The 19,436-nt window shown below is 57.4% G+C and overlaps 7 protein-coding genes across 7 annotated transcripts; 3 read left to right on the forward strand and 4 right to left on the reverse strand.

The window, feature by feature from the left end:
- Window positions 1-454: 454 nt before the first annotated feature.
- On the forward strand, window positions 455-991 carry MYCTH_2129615 (uncharacterized protein; the record flags this gene model as incomplete). The annotated part of the gene is made up of 1 exon (XM_003665712.1): window positions 455-991. The coding sequence occupies one exon, from the start codon at window positions 455-457 to the stop codon at window positions 989-991; it is 537 nt and encodes a 178-aa protein (XP_003665760.1).
- Window positions 992-1,264: 273 nt separating this feature from the next.
- On the reverse strand, window positions 1,265-4,397 carry MYCTH_2309758 (uncharacterized protein). The gene is made up of 4 exons (XM_003665713.1): window positions 3,850-4,397; window positions 3,712-3,787; window positions 3,285-3,649; window positions 1,265-3,229 (listed from the first exon to the last, which is right to left on the reverse strand). The coding sequence occupies exons 1-4, from the start codon at window positions 4,086-4,088 to the stop codon at window positions 1,669-1,671; spliced, it is 2,241 nt and encodes a 746-aa protein (XP_003665761.1). The 5' UTR covers window positions 4,089-4,397; the 3' UTR covers window positions 1,265-1,668.
- Window positions 4,398-5,262: 865 nt separating this feature from the next.
- MYCTH_2068812 (uncharacterized protein) lies at window positions 5,263-5,973 on the forward strand (the record flags this gene model as incomplete). The annotated part of the gene is made up of 3 exons (XM_003665714.1): window positions 5,263-5,397; window positions 5,496-5,839; window positions 5,901-5,973. 3 exons carry the CDS (start codon window positions 5,263-5,265, stop codon window positions 5,971-5,973), a joined length of 552 nt encoding a protein of 183 aa, XP_003665762.1.
- A 937-nt stretch (window positions 5,974-6,910) lies between these two features.
- On the forward strand, window positions 6,911-7,342 carry MYCTH_2069908 (uncharacterized protein; the record flags this gene model as incomplete). Its single annotated transcript, XM_003665715.1, has 1 exon — window positions 6,911-7,342. A coding segment is annotated over one exon (432 nt), but the record flags the coding sequence as incomplete, so codon positions are not given.
- A 481-nt stretch (window positions 7,343-7,823) lies between these two features.
- MYCTH_2309764 (glycosyltransferase family 2 protein) lies at window positions 7,824-11,560 on the reverse strand. The gene is made up of 3 exons (XM_003665716.1): window positions 11,266-11,560; window positions 9,200-10,866; window positions 7,824-9,135 (listed from the first exon to the last, which is right to left on the reverse strand). The coding sequence occupies exons 1-3, from the start codon at window positions 11,415-11,417 to the stop codon at window positions 7,955-7,957; spliced, it is 3,000 nt and encodes a 999-aa protein (XP_003665764.1). The 5' UTR covers window positions 11,418-11,560; the 3' UTR covers window positions 7,824-7,954.
- A 360-nt stretch (window positions 11,561-11,920) lies between these two features.
- Window positions 11,921-17,321, reverse strand: MYCTH_2309766 (uncharacterized protein). The gene is made up of 3 exons (XM_003665717.1): window positions 17,056-17,321; window positions 12,331-16,853; window positions 11,921-12,261 (listed from the first exon to the last, which is right to left on the reverse strand). Exons 1-3 carry the CDS (start codon window positions 17,090-17,092, stop codon window positions 12,232-12,234), a joined length of 4,590 nt encoding a protein of 1,529 aa, XP_003665765.1. The 5' UTR covers window positions 17,093-17,321; the 3' UTR covers window positions 11,921-12,231.
- A 284-nt stretch (window positions 17,322-17,605) lies between these two features.
- MYCTH_2309770 (uncharacterized protein) lies at window positions 17,606-19,032 on the reverse strand. Its single transcript, XM_003665718.1, has 2 exons — window positions 18,773-19,032; window positions 17,606-18,691 (listed from the first exon to the last, which is right to left on the reverse strand). The coding sequence occupies exons 1-2, from the start codon at window positions 18,818-18,820 to the stop codon at window positions 17,957-17,959; spliced, it is 783 nt and encodes a 260-aa protein (XP_003665766.1). The 5' UTR covers window positions 18,821-19,032; the 3' UTR covers window positions 17,606-17,956.
- Between the last annotated feature and the right edge of the window lie 404 nt (window positions 19,033-19,436).

Here is a 19,436-nt window from a genome sequence, read left to right on the forward strand (position 1 = left end):
ACTTCCATTTGTTTCCTCCCATTTTCAGCAATTTCCGGCCACCAGTGTGACGCCTGTGACTTGGTCTAACCGTGCCACGAGGAAGAAATCCGCGAGACCTGCACCCATCTTCCGCTTTTTGGCTCCGACCAACTCCATTCCTGACTCCTTCACTACAAGCCAATATTCACGCAGAAGTTGAGCATCGAGGAAACGGCCGTTATTTTGATCGATCTGGTGAGTTACTTTGCATTATCGGCACATGGATCGCTATACTACAAACTGCACTACTTAATTCCCGTCACCTCGAGACACTCCTCTGTTCTAGAATGAGCAATCGAATACATTCTTAACATATCACTGCCCGGTTTCCACGAAATAGGATTCCTACCCGGAAATATCCAAGTAGTACGCGGACACTAACAACGATTCCCGTCAGCCAGCTCCGAGTATACTACCACACCGATCATCCAAGATGTTCTTCAACGGTGCTTTTGCCGCGATGACTGCCGTCTTCTTCGGCCTGGCCCTCGCCACCGACAACGGTGCAGCGTTCCGAACCCATCTCCAGGAGCGTGGCATTTTCGCCGAGAGCGACATGGTCACGGTTACTTGGACGGAGACGGCGACCATCACGATCACTATTGCAGGCAGCTCCCCCTGCGAGACGGTCACCGACACTGAGAGCACGGACTCCAGCACCACCATCTCTGAGACCATTATTACCACGTCTACGGGCACTTCAACGAGCACCTCTTTCGTGACTTCCACGGCTACTGCAGGTACTACGGACTCCGTCGGCACCACGGACTCCGCCGTCCCCAGCAGCAGCGTCGATGTCTCGTCGTTCTCCACTTCCACCCATCACACCATCACCGAGGTGTCCTCCTCTGAGATTTCGGCCACCGCTACCCCGACCACCGCGGTCAACGGCGCGGGCGGCAACAAGGCACAGACGGTCGGTGGCATCATTGTAGGCGGCGCCGTGGCACTGGTCATGGCTGTTGCCTAAATAGTGGTTCGTCCTCTCTTCCAATATTCCTTCGTGTCCTGCCCCTGCCATGATCTAATGATGGTTGACGTTTGTACAAGAACGCAGACACCCCCATCAAAATGCCTGGTACATGCCGTGTTCTTCGGCATTTGCTTATGACCCAGGATTCAGAGAGATTACAGGCTAGGGGATGAGGCAGGATGAAGGAGGATTGAGGATGGGGTGGTAATAATGAAAGGAAGGGGGAGGGTTGGAGGAGCCTTGCTATTTCCTTCATGTTATTTCATTTCCATCCCGCTTATTATGACATTATGAATGCAGGGGCAGGTCGAGAGTTTAAGGCAATGGAGACTAATTAATGGCGAATTGAAATGATGGGCTGGCAATAACACATGGAGTTTAACGTCCCTGCTTTATGTTCCTGCAGAGTACCATCTTACATGCAGGGTGAGTGCGTCATGCCCTAAATGTAAACCAAGCATACCTATACCGACCTTTTTGATAGCCAACATCGCGAGTGTCTGCGGCCGGATATGCGAGATCGAGGGATGGCACTCCTACTATCCCTGGCACCGCCACAGCCCCGCAAGTATATCTTACACAATGATTCCTCTCCACATGCCCCAGGCAAGCCAGCTCGATTACAAAAAACATTACTTCCCTTACCATTAACAGACAGACAGGCAGTCAACCTCTTACAGCAACAAATCCCCGTTGTTCGCCACCGCTTGCGCTGGCTGATAGACGGTCTGCGGCGCGTACTGGTTCACGACGTACCCGGCCGCCTCGCCGCCGTTCCCGCCGAAGCTGTCGCCCTGCTCATGGATCTGCATCCAGCGCGTCTGCGAGGCAAAGTACGCGTCGGCGTCACTCACCGCCTGTGCGAGATTGGCGCTTCCGTCCCCGTTTTGCTGCTGCTGTTGTTGCTGTTGCTGTTGCTGTTGCTGTTGTTGTTGTTGTTGCTGCTGCTGCTGCTGGTGTTGTTGTTGCATCTGCGGGTTGTAGTTTCTATCGGTGCGCGGGTCAAACACGGCCGGCTGCCCGCCCATGCCCAGCTGGCTGAGGCTCTTGTTGGCGTCGGAGCGGAGGCCGATGGGGAGGGCGAGATCCTCGCGCTGCAGCGCGGGCGAGTCCTGCAGGCGGCGGGGGCGGGCGTTGCGGAAGACGGTCTGGACGGGCTTGAGGTAGACGGTGGCGAGCGTGCCGACGTTGAGGCACATCTCCTCGAGCGTGGCCGGGTCGAGGCGCTCCGACTCGGCCGTGATGGCTGGCTTCTCGCCCATGACGATGCGCTTGGCCGCCTCCATGTCGGTGGAGAGCAGGCGCCAGTACATGTAGGCGCGGTCGCGGAGGTCCGGGTTGTCGGTCTCCTCGGTGGCCCACTTCAGGACCTTGGGAACGAGCTCCTGGCCCTTTGTGGGGCGCTGGATGAAGAGCTTGACGGTGGCGGTCAGCAGGGCGAGCTGGACCTCGACGGGCTCCTCGGCGAAGGAGAAGAGGAAGTCCTCGAGAAGGACGTCCGAGTTCTCGATGCGGCTCGCGTACTGGCCGATGACCCAGACCATGGCCGCCTTTGCTTCGGGCTCGTCGAGCGAGTCGAGGTGCTCGCAGAGCGTGCCGATGATGCTCTCGTACTGGTTGGGGTACTTGCGGAAGATATTGCGGATCACTACCGTCGCCTCCTGCACGATGTATGTGACCTTTGTGGCGACAAGCTCGAGGAGGAGGTTGATGCACCGCCTGGCGGCGGGCTCAATTTTGATCGCCAGCTTGCCGATGGCGCGGACGGCTTTCCGGACAAAGTGGACGTCGATCTCGGTGGCATACTCGCGGAGTTCGGTCAAGACTTCGTCAATGTTCTTCTCGTTGGCGAGCATGAAGATGAGCTCGAGCTTTGTAACCTTGACGTAGATGGGATCGTTGTACTTGCAGAAGAAGACCCGGATGTCGTTCCGGAGCACCTCGGGCCGCCGCTGAAGGATGAGCAAGGCGTTCCGGAGGGCCAGATACTGCACCTCGGGCCCCTTGGCCAGCAGCGTCACCAGCGGTGGCGAGAGCTTCCGGCACAGAGCGGTGATCTGTTTCTGATCGGCAATGTAGTTCATCAGGTAGAGGATCACGCGTATGCACGTGAGGACGACAGACGAATTGGAGTGCGAGAGCCGCGGGGCGATGCGCTCGGCCAGCAGCGAGGCTTCTCCCGACTCTTGCGGTACGTAGCACATGAGGGCCTCTAGGATGTATGTCTGGCCCCATCTGCAGAGGGTCAGCATGCGGATAGCGAGGTCTCGAGACGGGGGAAAACACATACTCTGAGCAGTCCGGCAAGATGGCCACCATTTTGGAGGCATTGCTGTAGTCGATGGTGAGCTTGATGGCGTCACTCCTCTCCCAGATGTCCATCAAGCTAGCCAGGGCACTCGCGACCACGGTCGGGTTGTCGTCGCGCAGCAGGCCGTTCAACCGGTCGATGAGGTCCGACTTCTCCACCATGTGCCTGTCGTGGTCGTACAGCTTGGCCACGCAGTACGCTGCCGTCTTACGCACGTACGGGTCCGGATCGCGGATGAGGTGTCTGACGATTGGCACGGTGGCCTCGACAAACTCTCGAACATGAATGTAGGACATTGTGCGTAGCGCAAGCGCTCGCACAAGGGGGTTGGGGTCCTCCATGTCCTAAAGCACGGTCAGCAAGGCGCAGGGGGGTGCAACGGGATCATGGGGAAGTAGGAACGGACATGTTCCAGAACCGGGATCGCTTTGACCGCGACCTCGGGGCGCATCCTTGCGTAGTTGACAAGGTAGAGGAAGCACCTAGAGAGAGGCCGGTTAGTCGCCGCAAAGCCGGTGACATGTGGACCCCGAGATTGTCTCACATCTTCTTGATCTCGAGGTTGGGTATGTTCATGCAGCCGACAATGTCTGGGAAGAGAGCAACCATGTCGTTGTTGCTCATAGTCATGTTGGCGACAATCTTCTTGAGGGCAATCTTCTTCGCGGTGAAGTGCTTGTCCTTCTTGCCGCCGCTATTCAGCTCGTAGCGCAGCTCGGCGACTTTGCCCTGTGGTCCGCGCGTTGGTGAGTAAACCGACGGAGGGAGGTATGCCATGAACATGGTGGCGACTGTCTAGGGGGGGGGGCAGGCTCATGATGTCTGTGACCCGCGGGTAGGGGCTGTGGAATACAAAGCTTTAGGGGCGCCAGTTGTGGGAATGTAGGGGTGAGACGCAGTCGGGGAAGCAAAGAAGAGGGTAGAAGAGACGCGGGCTGCGGTCGCCAAGAGGGGAGGGTAGGTGAGGGGCAGCAAGGTTGGACGATGGAGAGCCGAATGAATGGGAAATGCGAGGCTTGATCACCCCTCCCCGCGCAAGCCCCGCGACGGCCAAGGAAACGGGAGCCAAGCCCATAATGGATAATGAATGAATGGATGGGCTTACCCGAGCGAACAGCTTCGAGTCCCCTCCTCCCTGAGTGCCCGACATTGTTGCTCCTCGTTTCTCGTTTTCAACACTGCCCAATGCCTGTACCGTGTGATGGGATACGAGATGTCGAGCCCGTGGGCTCCTGGTAAGCTGAGCAGTATCACGGCGCCGGGTCTCGGAAGGAGGTCGGTCGTCTCTCTCTACCTCACGATGGTCGCGACGACAGGCAGCCGTGGCGGGCCCTCAGGCCGGGGCTAAGGGAGGCTTCTCTTATGGTTGACCGGCCGACTTGGCGATGCCCAGATCTGGGGCGGCTGGGAAGTTCGGCTCGATATCGCGTGCGCCTCGTCCGGGCCAATTGCCGTCGACCGTGTGGTTTTCGATGGAGGCGTACTCTGTACTTTGCGAATCTCTCCGCCGGTGCCGCTCTTTGAAGGTTCCTCGAACAGTCGAATTATGCCATGAATCGAAACCCGCTGTTGTTCGACGTCGCGCAGTCTTGTGCCCTTTGCTAATGGCAGATTGGAGGCGGCAGTTTGGTGTTGACCTGTTGAACGAGACGCGGGTGCAATCCATTGGGCCAGAGCGTGGTCCCCACTGCCCCCCTGAGAAGTGCAACGAGACTCTCAGCATGGCGACGCCTAGTTAAGTGGGGCAACTGGGGCAACCACGGGCCCGCTAACGCGGGAGCAAGCGGCTCGCCAAGCACCGCTATGGAGCTCGACTTTGTTAGGGAGCTCGGACGTCAGTCCAACCTCGCATCATCAATTCGGCAACCCGCTCGTCCGCAGCTTTCTGAACCAAACCATCAACCCCGGATCCCCGATCGCGTCGCCCGGTTGCGCAAGAAGTGAATCACACCGCACGATGTCAACCCACGCCGCGGAACCGCTGCCCGCTTGGGCAGCACAACTGAAGAACCCGCCAGCGCACAAGTCGAAGCAGCCCGGCATTCCCGACCCGCCCGGGTACCCGTCAGCGCAGTCGTCGTCCAACTCCAAGGTACTTCGAGAGCGTTCGAAGGGGGATGAATCAGGCTCATGTGGCATTGTCGCATTGTCGCTAACTGGTTTCCCCTCTCGCAGAAGAAGGATGCCAAGGACGGGAAGGCGACCCAGCGGAAAGCGCAGACACCCGAGGAGATGGACACGCTGAAGCTCAAAAAAGCGTGGGAGGTGGCTTTGGGCCCCATAAAGAGCCTGCCCATGACGGCCATTATGATGTACATGTCGGGGAACTCCCTGCAGATCTTCAGCATCATGATGGTCTTTATGGCCTTTAAGAACCCCATCATGGGCATCCTAGCCACTAACCAGGCGTTCGAGCGCTTCGAAACGGAGACCAACCGGGCAAAGATGGTGCGGGTGAAACTGGCATATGTGGTAATGCAGCTGGTTGCGCTGGCACTGGGAATATGGAAGGTCAACGCAATGGGGCTGTTACCGTGAGTTTTGCTCTTCCCGGGTGCTGCTCCTTGGGCAACGGATGACTGACAATGCCTCCAGGACTACCAGATCCGACTGGCTTGCATGGGAGGCTCAGCGCGAAGCAGTCGAGCACGCAGTACCGGCGCTATAGACAGCCAGCCATCACACTAATAGAACACTGCGAGTACCCTGTTGACTCTCCTTACCGGCAGCGAAGCGTTGCCGGATCCTCGCCGCACGCGAGCCCACGAAGTCAATAAATGCACAGAATGTCCGGGTGACTGTCCGCAACGGCGACGCGGCTGGTCTTATACTGGACCATAGACCATGCACTACACTAATGGGAGAGAGATACGACCGTAGTCCTCCTCGACCGGGGGCAGGGGGGTTGGTTTTGAAGCACGACGCTCGAGGTCGTAGGATGGCGGCCTAGTGTAGACCCACATTATCAACTGAAAGGTGCTGTGGCTGGCAAGGAACCAAAAATTCAGGTTCTGCTGTGCCCCTTTGAGCAAATCTGACGCCAATAAGCCAACCTCGTACTATTGCTGCTGCCGTGGGTCGACACTATAGGAGGCACTGGAGACAGCTGCCGAATGGCACTCCATTGTACAAGATGGGTAGGATCAGACGGCATTGCAAGGCGGCAACGTCGATCTATGTACTCTGTTCCAGGACCACTCTTGGACGCCTTATAGGGCTTGAGATGTCGGGACCACGACTTACCCCAACCGGCAGTCTGGTAGGTTGGGGAGTTTCATTATTCCTTCTGATACCCCCGAGCAGTAGAAGGAGCTCTTAAAGCCGTCCCCTCCTCCCGGCCTCGTTTGTCAAACGTTTTCTCCTTGGCTTGTCGTTTAACGTCTCCTTCTCCTCAACCTCGACATCGTCAAGGGAAAGAAAGCAAAGCAAAGGAAAGGAAAGGAAAGGAAAGGGAATCCCACTTAAAATGCTGCGGCTCATTTCCCTAGGCCTCCGGGCTCTCTCTGCAGGTTGCTAACTCCCCAAATCCTTTTTGTTATGTTTGAGCAGCAACCTAACCAGATGGTTCGCCCAGTCTCTCTGTGCCGTGACCGTTCTCGCCCCCCGCGGTCGTCATGATCAAGGAGCAAGTCATTGACATCGCCCCGGTCACCACCCGCTACAGCACTTTCACGGGCGGCTTCGGCATGATCGTGGGGGGCGTCGGCGCCATTCTGGGCGATTGTCGCCTTCGCCCCGGATCTTGTCCCGATCGTGTTGGACGGCATGCCCGACAACGGGCTGCTCAACACGGGCTGCTCAACCGGGGCAGCGAGTCGTTCGACGACGGGGAGAAAGGGCACGGCGTCGTCCGGCCGCCGGGTAACGACCACGCCGCCGTGGAGCGCCGCCTCCGGGGCAACTGCCGCCGCGCGCAGGCCGACGAGGCGCTGCAGTTCCTCTGCTTCGGCATGGCCGCCGGCCTGGTCGCGATCGGGTACCTGCAGATGCGGCGCGCCGGGCCCGGCAGGGGCAGGACGGGGGCTTATGTTGCTTAGGGGATGAGAAAAGAACAAAGAAGGGGAGAAAGGACAATATTCCTGGCTTGGTTTTACAGTTAAGTTGGGTAATAGTGGGTTAATAGAAATGACAAGAGTGAGCCGACTTACACGAGGGAGGAACGGGGTTAATTAATATCAAGCAAACGGTTGGCTACGAATACTTATTGAGTGATGGAATGTGGTATGTAAAGGAAGGACAGAGCAAACGACCGGACAAGCAGCTCTCACTGTATGTGCCAAATTGTTGAACACACCACCAGGCGTGTGTGTGTGTGTGTGTGTGTGTGTGTGTGTGTGTGTGTGTGCTAACAAGAAAAAACAATTGTCCGGGTATCCTACATGGGCCATCAAATACTAAGAATCATCCGACCTAAGCTAACAACAGCATCACATCCGTCCTTCATCATCATAGCATCTCCACTTGACCATAATTCGTCGACATCCTGTCATCTGCCGTCCATACATCCCAATCATTCCCACAAAACCCATGCCGACATACCTTACCTATCCATCCCATCCACATCCGTCATCACATCGTCCACCAAACCCTAGGTAACTTTAACCTAATCAACTGCCCCCAACCAACGCAAGCCATACAGAATAACCCACCTACCGCCGCACACCACTAGCGACGCTACTCATCGTGTCAGTGATCTTGCTCCCCCAGCCGCCCAACCACTTGGGCGCCTCCAGCTTCATCCGGACCCGTCCCTCCACCACCATGTTGATCAGCCCGATCACGGCAAACGCGGTACTCCCCAGCGCTCTGAACGCGGCCAGGCCGGCCACCGACCAGAGGATGAAGCGCAGGTAAAAGTTGTCGCCGATCGAGCTGCCGCCGTATGCCTCGCTCACAGCCATGGCCAGCGTAGCGTTGGCGATTAGCCACGAAACTACCATGTACGTGCGCACGCTCTTGTAATAATCCTGCTGCATCTGCTCCTCCGAGATGCCCTGGGGCGGAACCTCGACGCGGTCGCGCAGGTTGCGCAATGCCTCGTCATATCCGGAGTCGATATCCAGCTGCTCCGAAGGCATCTCTAGCTCGACGATGCTGCCTTTTCCGACGGCGCCGCCGAGATCCGTCTTCATGACGTTGTCGCCCTTGGTTCCCCAGGTGACGTCGTGCGTGTTGCAGAACGCGTAGATCTGCAGTGTGCAGATGTACGACGGAAGGAGGATCAGGTACTGCAGGAAGGACGTGAACATGTGCCACGGGTCGAGGTAGAGGAAGGACATGAGGAAGTACACCCCGACGGTCGAGGCGGTCGACACGATCAGGTTAGTGAAGACGTTGTTACCGAGCGAGATTTTATCGTTCTCGTCCCTTGCGTCGCCCTTCTTGGAGAACTGACGGACGACAACGTAGATGCAGGCGAACAACGTGTAGGCCATGATGACGGCGTAGATGAGCATGGAGGCCAGGTACATTTTCCTGGCACCCTGCGGGCGGTTGCCCAGCGAGAGGACGAACTGAGTCGAGATGAGGAGGATGCAGACATAGCGAAGAATGAGGAAGATATACTTGGCCGCGCCGCCGAACGGATCCACTTTGGGGTCAGCCAGGCCGCCAGCGATGAAGTAAAACGTGAGGTAGAAGTTAGCCAGGGAGAGATAGGTAAAGATGAGCTGGATGAACTGGTACACGAATTCGATGTGCAGCAGTATCTTCCGCGCCAGTGTGTGGTCCGTCAGCCAGATCTGCTTGAAGTGCACCAGCGAGTACACGGCGGCAAAGAAGGCACCGTTAAGCCAACGGCGGCGCTGAGAGACGAATTCGGGAACGCTATCTGTCGGCCGTTAGTCAGTCAAGAGCAGTTGCAAAAAATGGGCACCTCCTCGACGCTTGCTTACCAGGCACATCAGTCTCGCCAGTACACCCCTTGACATATTTCAACACCCATCTCTCGCCCCGTTTGGCCACCAGCTCCCAGCAGAGAATGCGATCCTCTGCCAAATACATGTTTGCGGTGAAGACGTCGGCGTGCTGGCCGTGCAGTGTTTCTCCTTTGAAGTACTGGCTGAGTGGCCCGTGGCCCGTCTCGTCGTTCTGCAGCGCATGGTAGCGATAGGCGCTCAGAGCGCCCGGCAAGACCGTGATGTACCCGAACACACTCTCCAGCGGCTTGTCCAGAATGTTGGAGAGTTTATACTCAAAGTTCTGCGAGGCCACCAGGGGATTGAGGAGATTCTTTCCCCATTTTCCCTTCATCGCCTTGATCTCACCGCACGCGCCGGCCACGTTGGAGTCGGTATCGAAGGCCTTCCAAAGATGGTATAAGGCAGTGGTTGCGGGCCGCGTGCCAACATCCAGCAAGACACACACGTTAGGGTTGAGTGCCTTGCCGAATGCGTTAAAGAACCAGCGGTGCGAGTTGAGCTTCTTCTGGTTCTTCTCCTTGAGGCAAAAGATTATCTGACAGGGCACAATGCCCTTCTCGGCGCCCTTGAACTTGAGGTCCGAGTCGAGCGACACCTGGGTGGTATACTCGTACACGTGGGCTTGCACCGCCTTTTGGTTGACGTAGTTCTTTGCGATGCCGTGCTGGTAGACGCCCATAGCGGCCAGCGCATCCAGCGTTCGCGGGTGAATCTTCTCGCGCCCATCGGACACGATGCAGACGACGATTTTCTGCCAACCATTTTCTCCCCATGTGCGACTCTTGTTGCGGCTGCAAAGATGGCTGATATTCTTCATGACGGCATGCATGGTGCGAGTAAAATCGAACTCGTCCTCATTGTACATGGTGATACAAATGAACAGCTCCGTCTCGCGCGCCGTTCTTCCTATGTTCTGGCGCAGCTTGTAGCCCCTCTCGACAAAGTCGTCGGGGTCACACGTGACGGCGGTATAGCGCATGTGGGTGAACTCGATCTCGTCTCGGCGAGGAAGGAAGCTGTAGAGGATGGTCGGAATCTTGCACTCCAGGACCAGCTCGCCGTTGATCAGCTGCACCTCTCTCTTGCTCATCTGGGGTGCCCGGACGCCTCGGCGCTCCTGTTTCCCCTCTGGTACGGGCGCGTAGCTGCCCGTCTTTTCGTTTGTCGACACATCCGTGGCTTCGTCGCTTAGAGTCGCCTGGGACTCGGCGTACGAGTCCCGTTGGTGGTATTTGCTGCCACCAAGGTCCGACTCGGGCGCAAAGACATCGTCAGTATCCTCTGCGAGCGGGATGCTGACCGTGACATCATCTGAAAACGAATGAGTCGAGCCGCGCGGCCCAGTCGAGAATAGGGGCGCGGGAGGGAGCGGCCGCCTGGGACTGCCACCGTACGTTGAAGCGGGTGTCCCGGGACGCGGACTGCCGTTGAGATCCGCTGGTTCATACCGGTTGCTTACGGGTGGTGGCCGGCTAAACTCGGACGAGCCGCGTGAGGGAGTCCACGGTCGAGTGGGAGATGCGCCATCCACGGCCGGATTGTAGGAGCTGAATGAGGGTTCCGGAGGCGGCATGGGAGGGGGATCAAGAATTGATTGGCGCGAATCGAGCGACGGCTCGTAATGATGTCTTGATCGGCTCCTATGGTTTCTCTGATGTGAGCTCATGCTTGGTCTTGGAGTGATGTATTCTTCTCGGGGGGATTCGCATCGAGCCTGGAACCGCGCTCTCTGCTCCGGGGACAGGCCCTCTGCGAACGCGGTAAAGCTGCTTGCAGTTTTCATCATGACAGGCGGTTCTGACTGTTCTCTTCGCTGTGACCTGGCGGTCGAGCATCTCCTGGGAGAGTTGCACCCGGCGATCATTGTCTCCAGCGCAAATCTTGGCCGCGAGATGGCGCTTGCCGAAGCCGTCTTTTTGTTTCTCAACTGCGGGAGGTGCACGCAAACTCCACACTTGCGGGACGGGCCATCAAAGCTTGCCTGATAGAGGGGAGGTGGCGTGGAAGGGGGATAAGAAGGAACTGGGGACAAGACATACGGTCGCGGGTCATAAGGCTCCTCCATCGAGGTCAGCAGTCGCACAGCAGCGCCATGGTTCAGCGTGCCGGTGGATGTCGAGTCATCCGGATCCCCGTAGGGGGGCAGTGCGTACTCGGGCGGCGGACGGGGAGGCGAGCGTCGACCGTCCATGGTGCCTGGTTATGTGGCAGGCAATGCCGCGAATGGCAGGTATGTGTCTTTTGAGACACGCGTTCCTTGGTCGCGCTGCGCAGTTGTTGGTATGTGTGACGAATTAATTGCGATATTATTACAGTGCTTGCGCAGTCTGCGAGGGAGGAAGGAGTGGGAAGGACGAGAGGTGAAGTCTGGATCGCAACCCAAAATGTGGTTGATCAGTATTGAATTGGGGATGGCGCTAGCTCCTCGGGTCGAGAATGGAGAGACTACAGAGAAAAGTAGTCGCCCAAAAAGCATGAATGAGGGTCCGTGGAGCCAAATCAACGAAGTGGAATGCGACTGCCTCTCGGCATCAGATGGGTTGGAGGGGTTCCTTCCCGAATGTTGTTTGGTCCCTCCTCCGGAATCGCGTTGCCACGGCAACCGCAGGAACACGTCTAAGACCCCTGCACCACGGGCTCCACAACGCAGTCATCTCGACTGGAGTACGGACGTACGTAATCCGTACAATCCGTATGCAGGTACTCCGTACATGCACACAGAATGCGGAATCCTCCGTTTTGTTTCACAAAGCCGGCCAATGATCAAGACTTATCATATCGCCGTGACGCGCAACACAGGGTACGGAATGTACGCGAACCATCAAGGTGTGAGAGCGACAATAGGAGCAGAAACCATAGGATATGGACAAATATATGCAGCTGAATTTTTGACGCCAGAGGCAATGATGGTAACCAAGAACAAATGCAGTGCTCATGTCTCCCAAATGCATGCGCCCGTGATTCTAATTTACAACTTCCGATTGTGCCTGCTTGACCTATCTTGTTCACTCCTCATCCGACTCCTCTTCGGCAACCTGCAGATGTCTGGGTCAGCCAACGCAAAACAACAATAAACAACAGAATCAGACAGTAGATTGACTCACCCCATCATGGAAGTCCCGGCCTTCCTTGGTCTCCTTGATGATGCCGGCCCGAATGGTCCAGTCGCCGAATCTCTCACCCTCGTTGCGCTCGAGCGCGTACCGCTTGAGCAGGGGCTTCATGATGGCCAGAATCTCGTCCTCCTTAATGCTCGATCGGTACAGCTTATTCAGCCGCTGCCCGTAGTAGCCGCCACCCAGGTACATGTTGTACGCCCCATAGGCCTTGCCGACGAAGGCCACCTCGGCCAACCAAGGGCGGGCACACCCGTTGGGGCAGCCTGTCATACGCATGACGATCGAGTCCCGGCTCAGCCCGTTCTCTTCGAGGCAAGCCTCCAACTTGGAAATCAGCACGGGCAAATACCGCTCAGACTCGGCCATGGCAAGGCCACAGGTCGGGAAGGCGACGCAGGCCGACGAGCTGAGGCGCAACCCTGAGAATTGTAGATTGTCGAGCTTGTACTCGGCCATGAGCGCCTTGATGGCGGGCAGATCCTCGTCGGCGACGTTGCTGAGGATGAGGTGTTGGTTGGGCGTGAGGCGGAACTCGCCCTTGTGCACCTTGGCAATCTCGCGCAGGCCCGTCTTCATACGGAACTCTGCCGTGTCCTCAATGCGGCCGTTCTCGATGAAGAAGGTGAAGTGGTTCATGCCATTTTCATCCTTGGTCCAGCCGAACGTGTCGACGTTGCTGTCGAAGTGGAACGGCCGTGCCGGCTGGAACTGCTTACCCCAAAGCTCCTCCACCTTGCCCCGGAACACGTCAAGACCCATATCATCAATCGTGTATTTGAGCCGAGCGTGCTTGCGGTTCTTGCGGTCACCGTAGTCGCGCTGCACGAGCATCACCTTCTCACAGGCAATGTGCACTTCATCGGCCCTGACAAATCCGAGCATGCGGCCAAGTTGCGGGTAGGTCTTCTTGTTGTTGTGTGTGGTGCCCATGCCACCGCCCGCCAGCAGGTTGAAGCCTTCAAGGTTGCCATCGTCGCCCTTGATGGCGATGAGGCCAATGTCGTGGGCATACACGTCAACATCGTTATGCGGCGGGATGGCAATGGAGATCTTGAACTTGCGAGGCAAATAGGTGGGGCCGTAGAGCGGCTCAAAGTCCTGCACGGCATTACCGGCAATTTGAGTCTTCTTGTCGTCGTCGTCCGTGAGCCAGATTTCGTGGTACGCCGTGGTCGACGGCAACAGGTGGTCGCTAATCTTCTTGGAGCATTCGTACACCTGGCGGTGATACTTGGACTGAGAAGGCAGCGGACTGCACATGACGTTGCGATTGACATCGCCGCAGGCAGCGATGGTTGTCATGAGGGCCCGATTGATGGCCTGCATGGCAGGCTTGAGCTTGCCCTTCACAACACCGTGGAACTGGAATGTTTGACGCGTAGTCAGTTTCATGGTTTGGTTTCCGAGTTCGTTGCTGATGTCGTCCATCTGAATCCACTGCTTCGCCGTCGAGACACCACCGGGCAGCCTGCACCGGATCATGAACGAGTAGGCGGGCTCCAGCCCCTTCGCCTTGCGCTCATCGCGGAGATCCCGGTCATCCTGCATGTACGTGCCGTGGAACTTGGTCAGCTGCTGGTTCGCGGCGCTGATAGCGCCCGTCGACGTGTCCTTCAGTTCCTCGGCAATCGTGCCGCGCAGATAGTTCGACGCGAGCTTGATGTCCTCGTTGGTCATCGGGGCCGGCTCCTCCGGAAGGCCCTCGACGTTGGCTACACCAAGAGCCTCCCAAAGCCTGGGCTCCCACTCCTGGTAGCCCGTCTGATATCCATCCGGGTCTTGATCATCACCAAGGCCAAGATCCGTCAGCCTTGTCGCGCCGAAGTTCGCCAACACCCTGTCAAGGTCCTTAGCGGGCTTATTGTAATAGACCCGGTCCTCCTTCCTAGGCCAGTAGTGGCTGTCGCCGAGGCCAAACACAGAGTACTTGACCGAAGCCAGGTCGAGCTCGGTGTTGTCCTTGATCGCATCCCAGAATGGCTTTCCATTTTGCGGAAACTCGCCCTGTCCAGCTGTAGATGTGATGATGACGAGGTTCTCCTCGGTTGGCAGGTCTTCAACCGGGTAATCCTCCATGGCCATGACAGTGGTTTTCAGGCCACGGGCCCTGCCCCTGGTGCCCAACCGTTTCGCCAGGGACTGAGCGTTGCCATTGTCCGAGCCGAAGAGGATAGTGAGAGGAGCGCCAAACAAGCCTTCGAGGAGCTGATTGTACGCATCCTTGGCCTGCCTCTTCTGCTGTGCCCGGATCTCGGTGCCGTAGTCCTCGGAGAGGACGCCGCCGAACTGAGGAGTACTGCGCATCATCTGGGTGAGCCGGTTGTCCCTGTCAAGGAAGTCCTTCAACTCCTTCTTGATCCGCTCGGAATCCAGGGAGAAATTGGGTTCGTTCTTCTTCTCGTTCTCAGGGTTCCACCGGTAAAGGGGCCAGTAGCCGATATCAACAGCCTTCTTGGTCTCCTGAAGAACAGTCAGGGGCGAATCGGTTTCGCCAAAATAAGGAAGATATGCCAGGACGATCGAAGGCCCGTCGAACTTGTCAGCCTCGTCCATGGCCTGCAGCACCTGCGTGTACGAGCTGTAGACGGCCGTCGATGCAACATAGGCGTTGCCAAAGTTCATGGCATAGAGACCAATGTCCTTCTTCCTCCGGTTGGCATCGGCAGCGGCACGCTCCGAGTATGGGGTGGAATCGATGATGAGCATGTTTACGTTCTCGCCGGAGGCTAGGACATGGTGCACGCCGGAATTGCCGAGGTCATAGGACCAGGCATCTGATCCGACAAGCCAAAGTGACTGCTTGCGGAAGAAGTGCTTGTTCTGCAGCAGTGACCTCGACAGCCTCGAGTTGTCGATGGTGAGCTTGGAGATGACGTCCTCGGCAGCCTCCTCCGCCTTCTTCGAGTCCTCGGCATTGGCGACCCATTTTGCCAGTGCCCGCTTGGGGTTCTCGGTCAGAAACTGGCCCGAGCTAGCAGCAGCCTTGACTTCGGACACAAACTTCTTTCTCCGCTCTTTCCTGGCAAGCAGAGAGCCGAATCCGAACTCAGGGGTTGCGGAAATGGTGTTGGAGATGCCAGCGTTGTCAGAGTCAAGCGAGTTGGCAATGAACGCCCTGTCGCCAAAGAGCTGGTTGAGAATCTTGGTATAAGCCGTCTCCAGCTTGGGCTGTTCTAGCCCATACTCTGGGGATTGTTGGGGGGCTTCCCGTTCGCCAACCTCCAGGTTCTGGACTGGCTTGTCTGAGTTCAGATTCTGGAACACGCCACGAAGGGCCTGCTGCACAGTCTCCTTGGAGATGTACCCTAGCTGGTGGCCGACGATGGTCTCAACACCGCCAGCGGCGCTCTTGACTGAGGTCAGGACATCAATGAGGATGGGGCCCCACTTTGTGGTCTTCCTTGAGACCTGCTCAAGAACAGCTAACTTCTTCACCGACTTTGGAAGGGCTTGAAGCAGCGTCGCGCCGAGCCAGGGCCGGTATAGCCTCGGGACTAGCAAATCGGCAGTGGCGAACGATTCGTCAGCCTGTGCATGGGCGATCGCATCTGAGAAGAGCGATACGTCGGAGCCGAAAAGAAAGAGACAGCTCTCCGCCTTGGGGTTCCCCGACCACTCAAACGCGCTGTATTGCCTTCCCGTTAGGTCGTTGAGCTGGGACCAGATCGAGGAGACGTATTTGTAGATGTCTTCGGATGAGACAATGGCAGCTGCCGGTTCGATCGTGGTCGCAGCAGACGGGAGGGGAGGGGAACTGGCCGCGCTCGGTTGTTGGCTAGACTTGACCGAGGACTGCGAGGTAATGGTCGGGGATGCCAACGCGGCGCTAGGGGTCGGGACGCCGTCCACCGGCACGGTGCCTGTCGCGAGGCTCTCTGGCTGGTCAGAGACGACGGCAACCCGCCCATCGTCGGCATAGATGCTAGAGCCGGCAATGGGAGCCGACTGGAACCTCCGCACATTGTCCAAGTTCAAGATGTTGCGGATGACATCAAGACTGGCAACATCGATCGCCTCAGCGCCGGCACTGGAGGTGGGGTCAAAGAAGTGGATGACACCCTTTCCAGAACGGATAGCCAGGGCATGCGCTGTCAGGGCAATGTCGTGAGCCTCCTGTAGCGACCATGACTGCAAGAATGTCCAGCCCGAGTTCCGGATCGATGTGATGGCCGTGTAGTCAGGGAAACTCTTTGGTGCAAGAGCGACGTGGAGCACGACGGGGAAGTTTGCGAGCTTGTAAAGGTGCGCAACTGAGGGAAGAAGAATGGAGGACGTCGTCGTCACCGAGACCAGACGGCCAGAGCGGATGGGCGTGAAAACGGACAGGAGAGGGTCGGTGTTGTGCCTAACGGACTGAATCTCGGGCACGGCGTCGCTGGTCTTCGCGACCAAGCTGGGTGCCTTCTTTGCGGCGAGCTGTTTGAGGAGCCCTGAGAACTCCGAATCGGAGGCCAGCGACGGTTGCACCGAGACAACCACGTCGCTTGCGAGGTACGCGATTGCCGCGACTGCAGGAACCAATTGTCAGCTTTGCGTTTAGCAATCCATGCTGCCGGCGAATACAGCTGTCCATGCAAGCGTTTCAATTCCATTTCCCGAGCAAGGACGCTCATTGGCACTGGAATGGATAACAATGTCAACGAACAATGGGGAGAGAGCCGCGAATGCGGGGCAGAAACTGTGGCGGGGCAATGAAACTGCCAAACTTACCGGCCTCTTCAGGCCTCCTCAGCTTGACGTCTGCCATCGCTGAGCAACAAGTTTGAACGGGCAGAATTGGGGTGATGCGAGAGAGGGCAGCATCGCAGGTTCTCCAAAAACCCTCAGGGCCCTAACTTTTTATGCGAGGTCCAGATGCAAGAGTCAAGTCAATTTAAGGCCCTATATCGGACCCGCTGGCCGTTCCAAATTTGTCGGTAGAGGACGCCGCACGCGAAAGGTGAGCGATTGCGTGATCGCCCTAGCGCCTCACATCCCGGGCTTTGCCCGGACTCCCCAGATCATCCAGCGAATTGCGCGCGAGGGATTTCCAGATCGCTTTGTCATGGGTTCTTCGCCCAGAGAGGCACGCACTAACAAATTATCGTGGCATTCCCTGCACGTGCTGTTAAGAGGGCTAACTCGGGGGTTTCGATGACCCATCTCGTGCTTCCCGACTCCCTCAACCTCCCACGCCGAGTTCCTGGCCTGCAGTATTTAAGCTTCTCACGTTGCCGGCCGACAGCCGCCGAGCCGCCGACCGGGCAAAGGGTCCCGAGGAGTATGCCGGCACTGGTGGTCAACACAAGCATCCAAGGCTTCCAGCAGCAAACATAATCAGCAAACAAGGTTGGAAGTGCTGGCAATTCCAGCTATGTGTAGTTTGTCTCGATTAATAAACATTACATTGCTTGCAAATCGTCAGATGCAAATGTGCTCATAGCCCAAATCACGAGCTGTCCCTCTATCCCTTCGCTGACGCTGCTGATGCCTCCCAAGATCCCAAGAACGCCACCTATCATGCAACCCCTTCCAACCGCTGGACATTGTGATTGACCCCCATCCGAAGTAGACACGTACGACCGACCCATCCCCCCACTGCGGCATATTGTTTTTTTTTTTTCTTTTTTTTTCACTCCCTGGTGCTCCTGAATTTGGAATTGACTTGCCGTGCCCATTCTTCATCCTCCTTCCTGCCACCCAGCCAATACCCTCTGCCGACGGAGACCATTGCTCGTCCCAGCTTACCCTTCCATCCCTCGCCAAGGGGCGCTCCAAGGGCAAAGGGGTCGGGCGACACGTCCGCGATCTCTTCCGACTCGCCCATGTGCTCGTCCACGAACCGCAGCAGCACCATCCGCGCGTATGCCGCGATCACCAGGCTGAAGTACACCCGGACGAGCGTGAAGGCGACCACGAGGACCAGGCTCGCCGCGGTGTCGTGCGCTCCCGTCCCGGCCTCGGCCTGGGCCGCCTGGCCGGCATCCAGCTGCACCTCCCCGTTGCTCGGCGACGCGGCCGCATCTCCCGGAGCCGCGCCGGCGGGGCCCTTGGGGTCGTGGATGTCTGCGCAGTACCAGCTGGTCGCGAAAGCGGCGGTGTAGGCGGCGCTGACGAGCGAGTCGACGGCGTACACCCACGCGAGGGCGAGGTTGTGGAGGGGGCTCTGGGTGCGGATGTGCGGGACGCAGACGGCCAGCGTGGCGAGCACGAAGAGCGAGCACAGGTAGGCCGTTACCTGCAGCGCCGAGAGCGAGTAGCCCGTGAAGAGCGTGAGGACGCCGTAGACGGCCGTCGCCTTATTAAAGACGAGCGCGATCGAGATCAGCTCGGTGCCAGTTTGAAGCGACATGAAGCCGAGAAAGGACTGTTTCATAAGAAACCTGGTCAGCGAAATCTTGTGATGCAAATTCTTCTCTTAGGAAGCAAGTGGGAGGTTGAAACGCACCTTGGGCCTGGGCAGCCATCGCCAGGATCGCCTCGACGCTGAGGGCATATTGCGGGTTTATTTTCGCCGGTGTCTAGGACTGTTGTTGTGGATGTTTTGAAGATCGAACCATCTCAATCGCTGGTTTGAAGGTGTCTTGTTTTCCCAAAGGACCCCGAGAGACCCGTCAACCTTCTGGCGGTGGGCGGTGGTGGAGTCGACTGAGACGCTGGCCATCAGGTCATCGGATGCATCGGCACAAACACAGGTCAACCCCAAAAAGGGCTGGCTGTTGGTGGCTAACCAATTTTGCAAGCACATGCGGGCACGGCATTGGCTGCCCCTGGGGCTCCACTCCATGGCCAAAACCTTGTCTCAGCTCAACACCAGCCATTTTTGGTCGGCACTCACCTGACGCAACAGCCAGCGGCAAACTCCTTAGAGGTCCAATTGGCCAAACATCTTGACGGCACTCACCTCAGTGACATCAGATGTCATTCAGTAGTCATGTTAATGGAAAGACGCACTGGCGAAATTTTGCGCTTTCGACACCACTTTGGTTGGTACAGCACTTTGCCGATGCTCTCTCAGTATTGACTCGGATGCGTTATATAGTAACTAGAGTTTAAGTACGTCCGTCCTCCGTAAGGTACCTGCTCACTCTACACTATAGGCGAGAAATTAG

This window comes from Thermothelomyces thermophilus, chromosome 6 (assembly GCF_000226095.1).
Source record: "Thermothelomyces thermophilus ATCC 42464 chromosome 6, complete sequence".
Lineage (NCBI taxonomy): Eukaryota > Fungi > Ascomycota > Sordariomycetes > Sordariales > Chaetomiaceae > Thermothelomyces > Thermothelomyces thermophilus.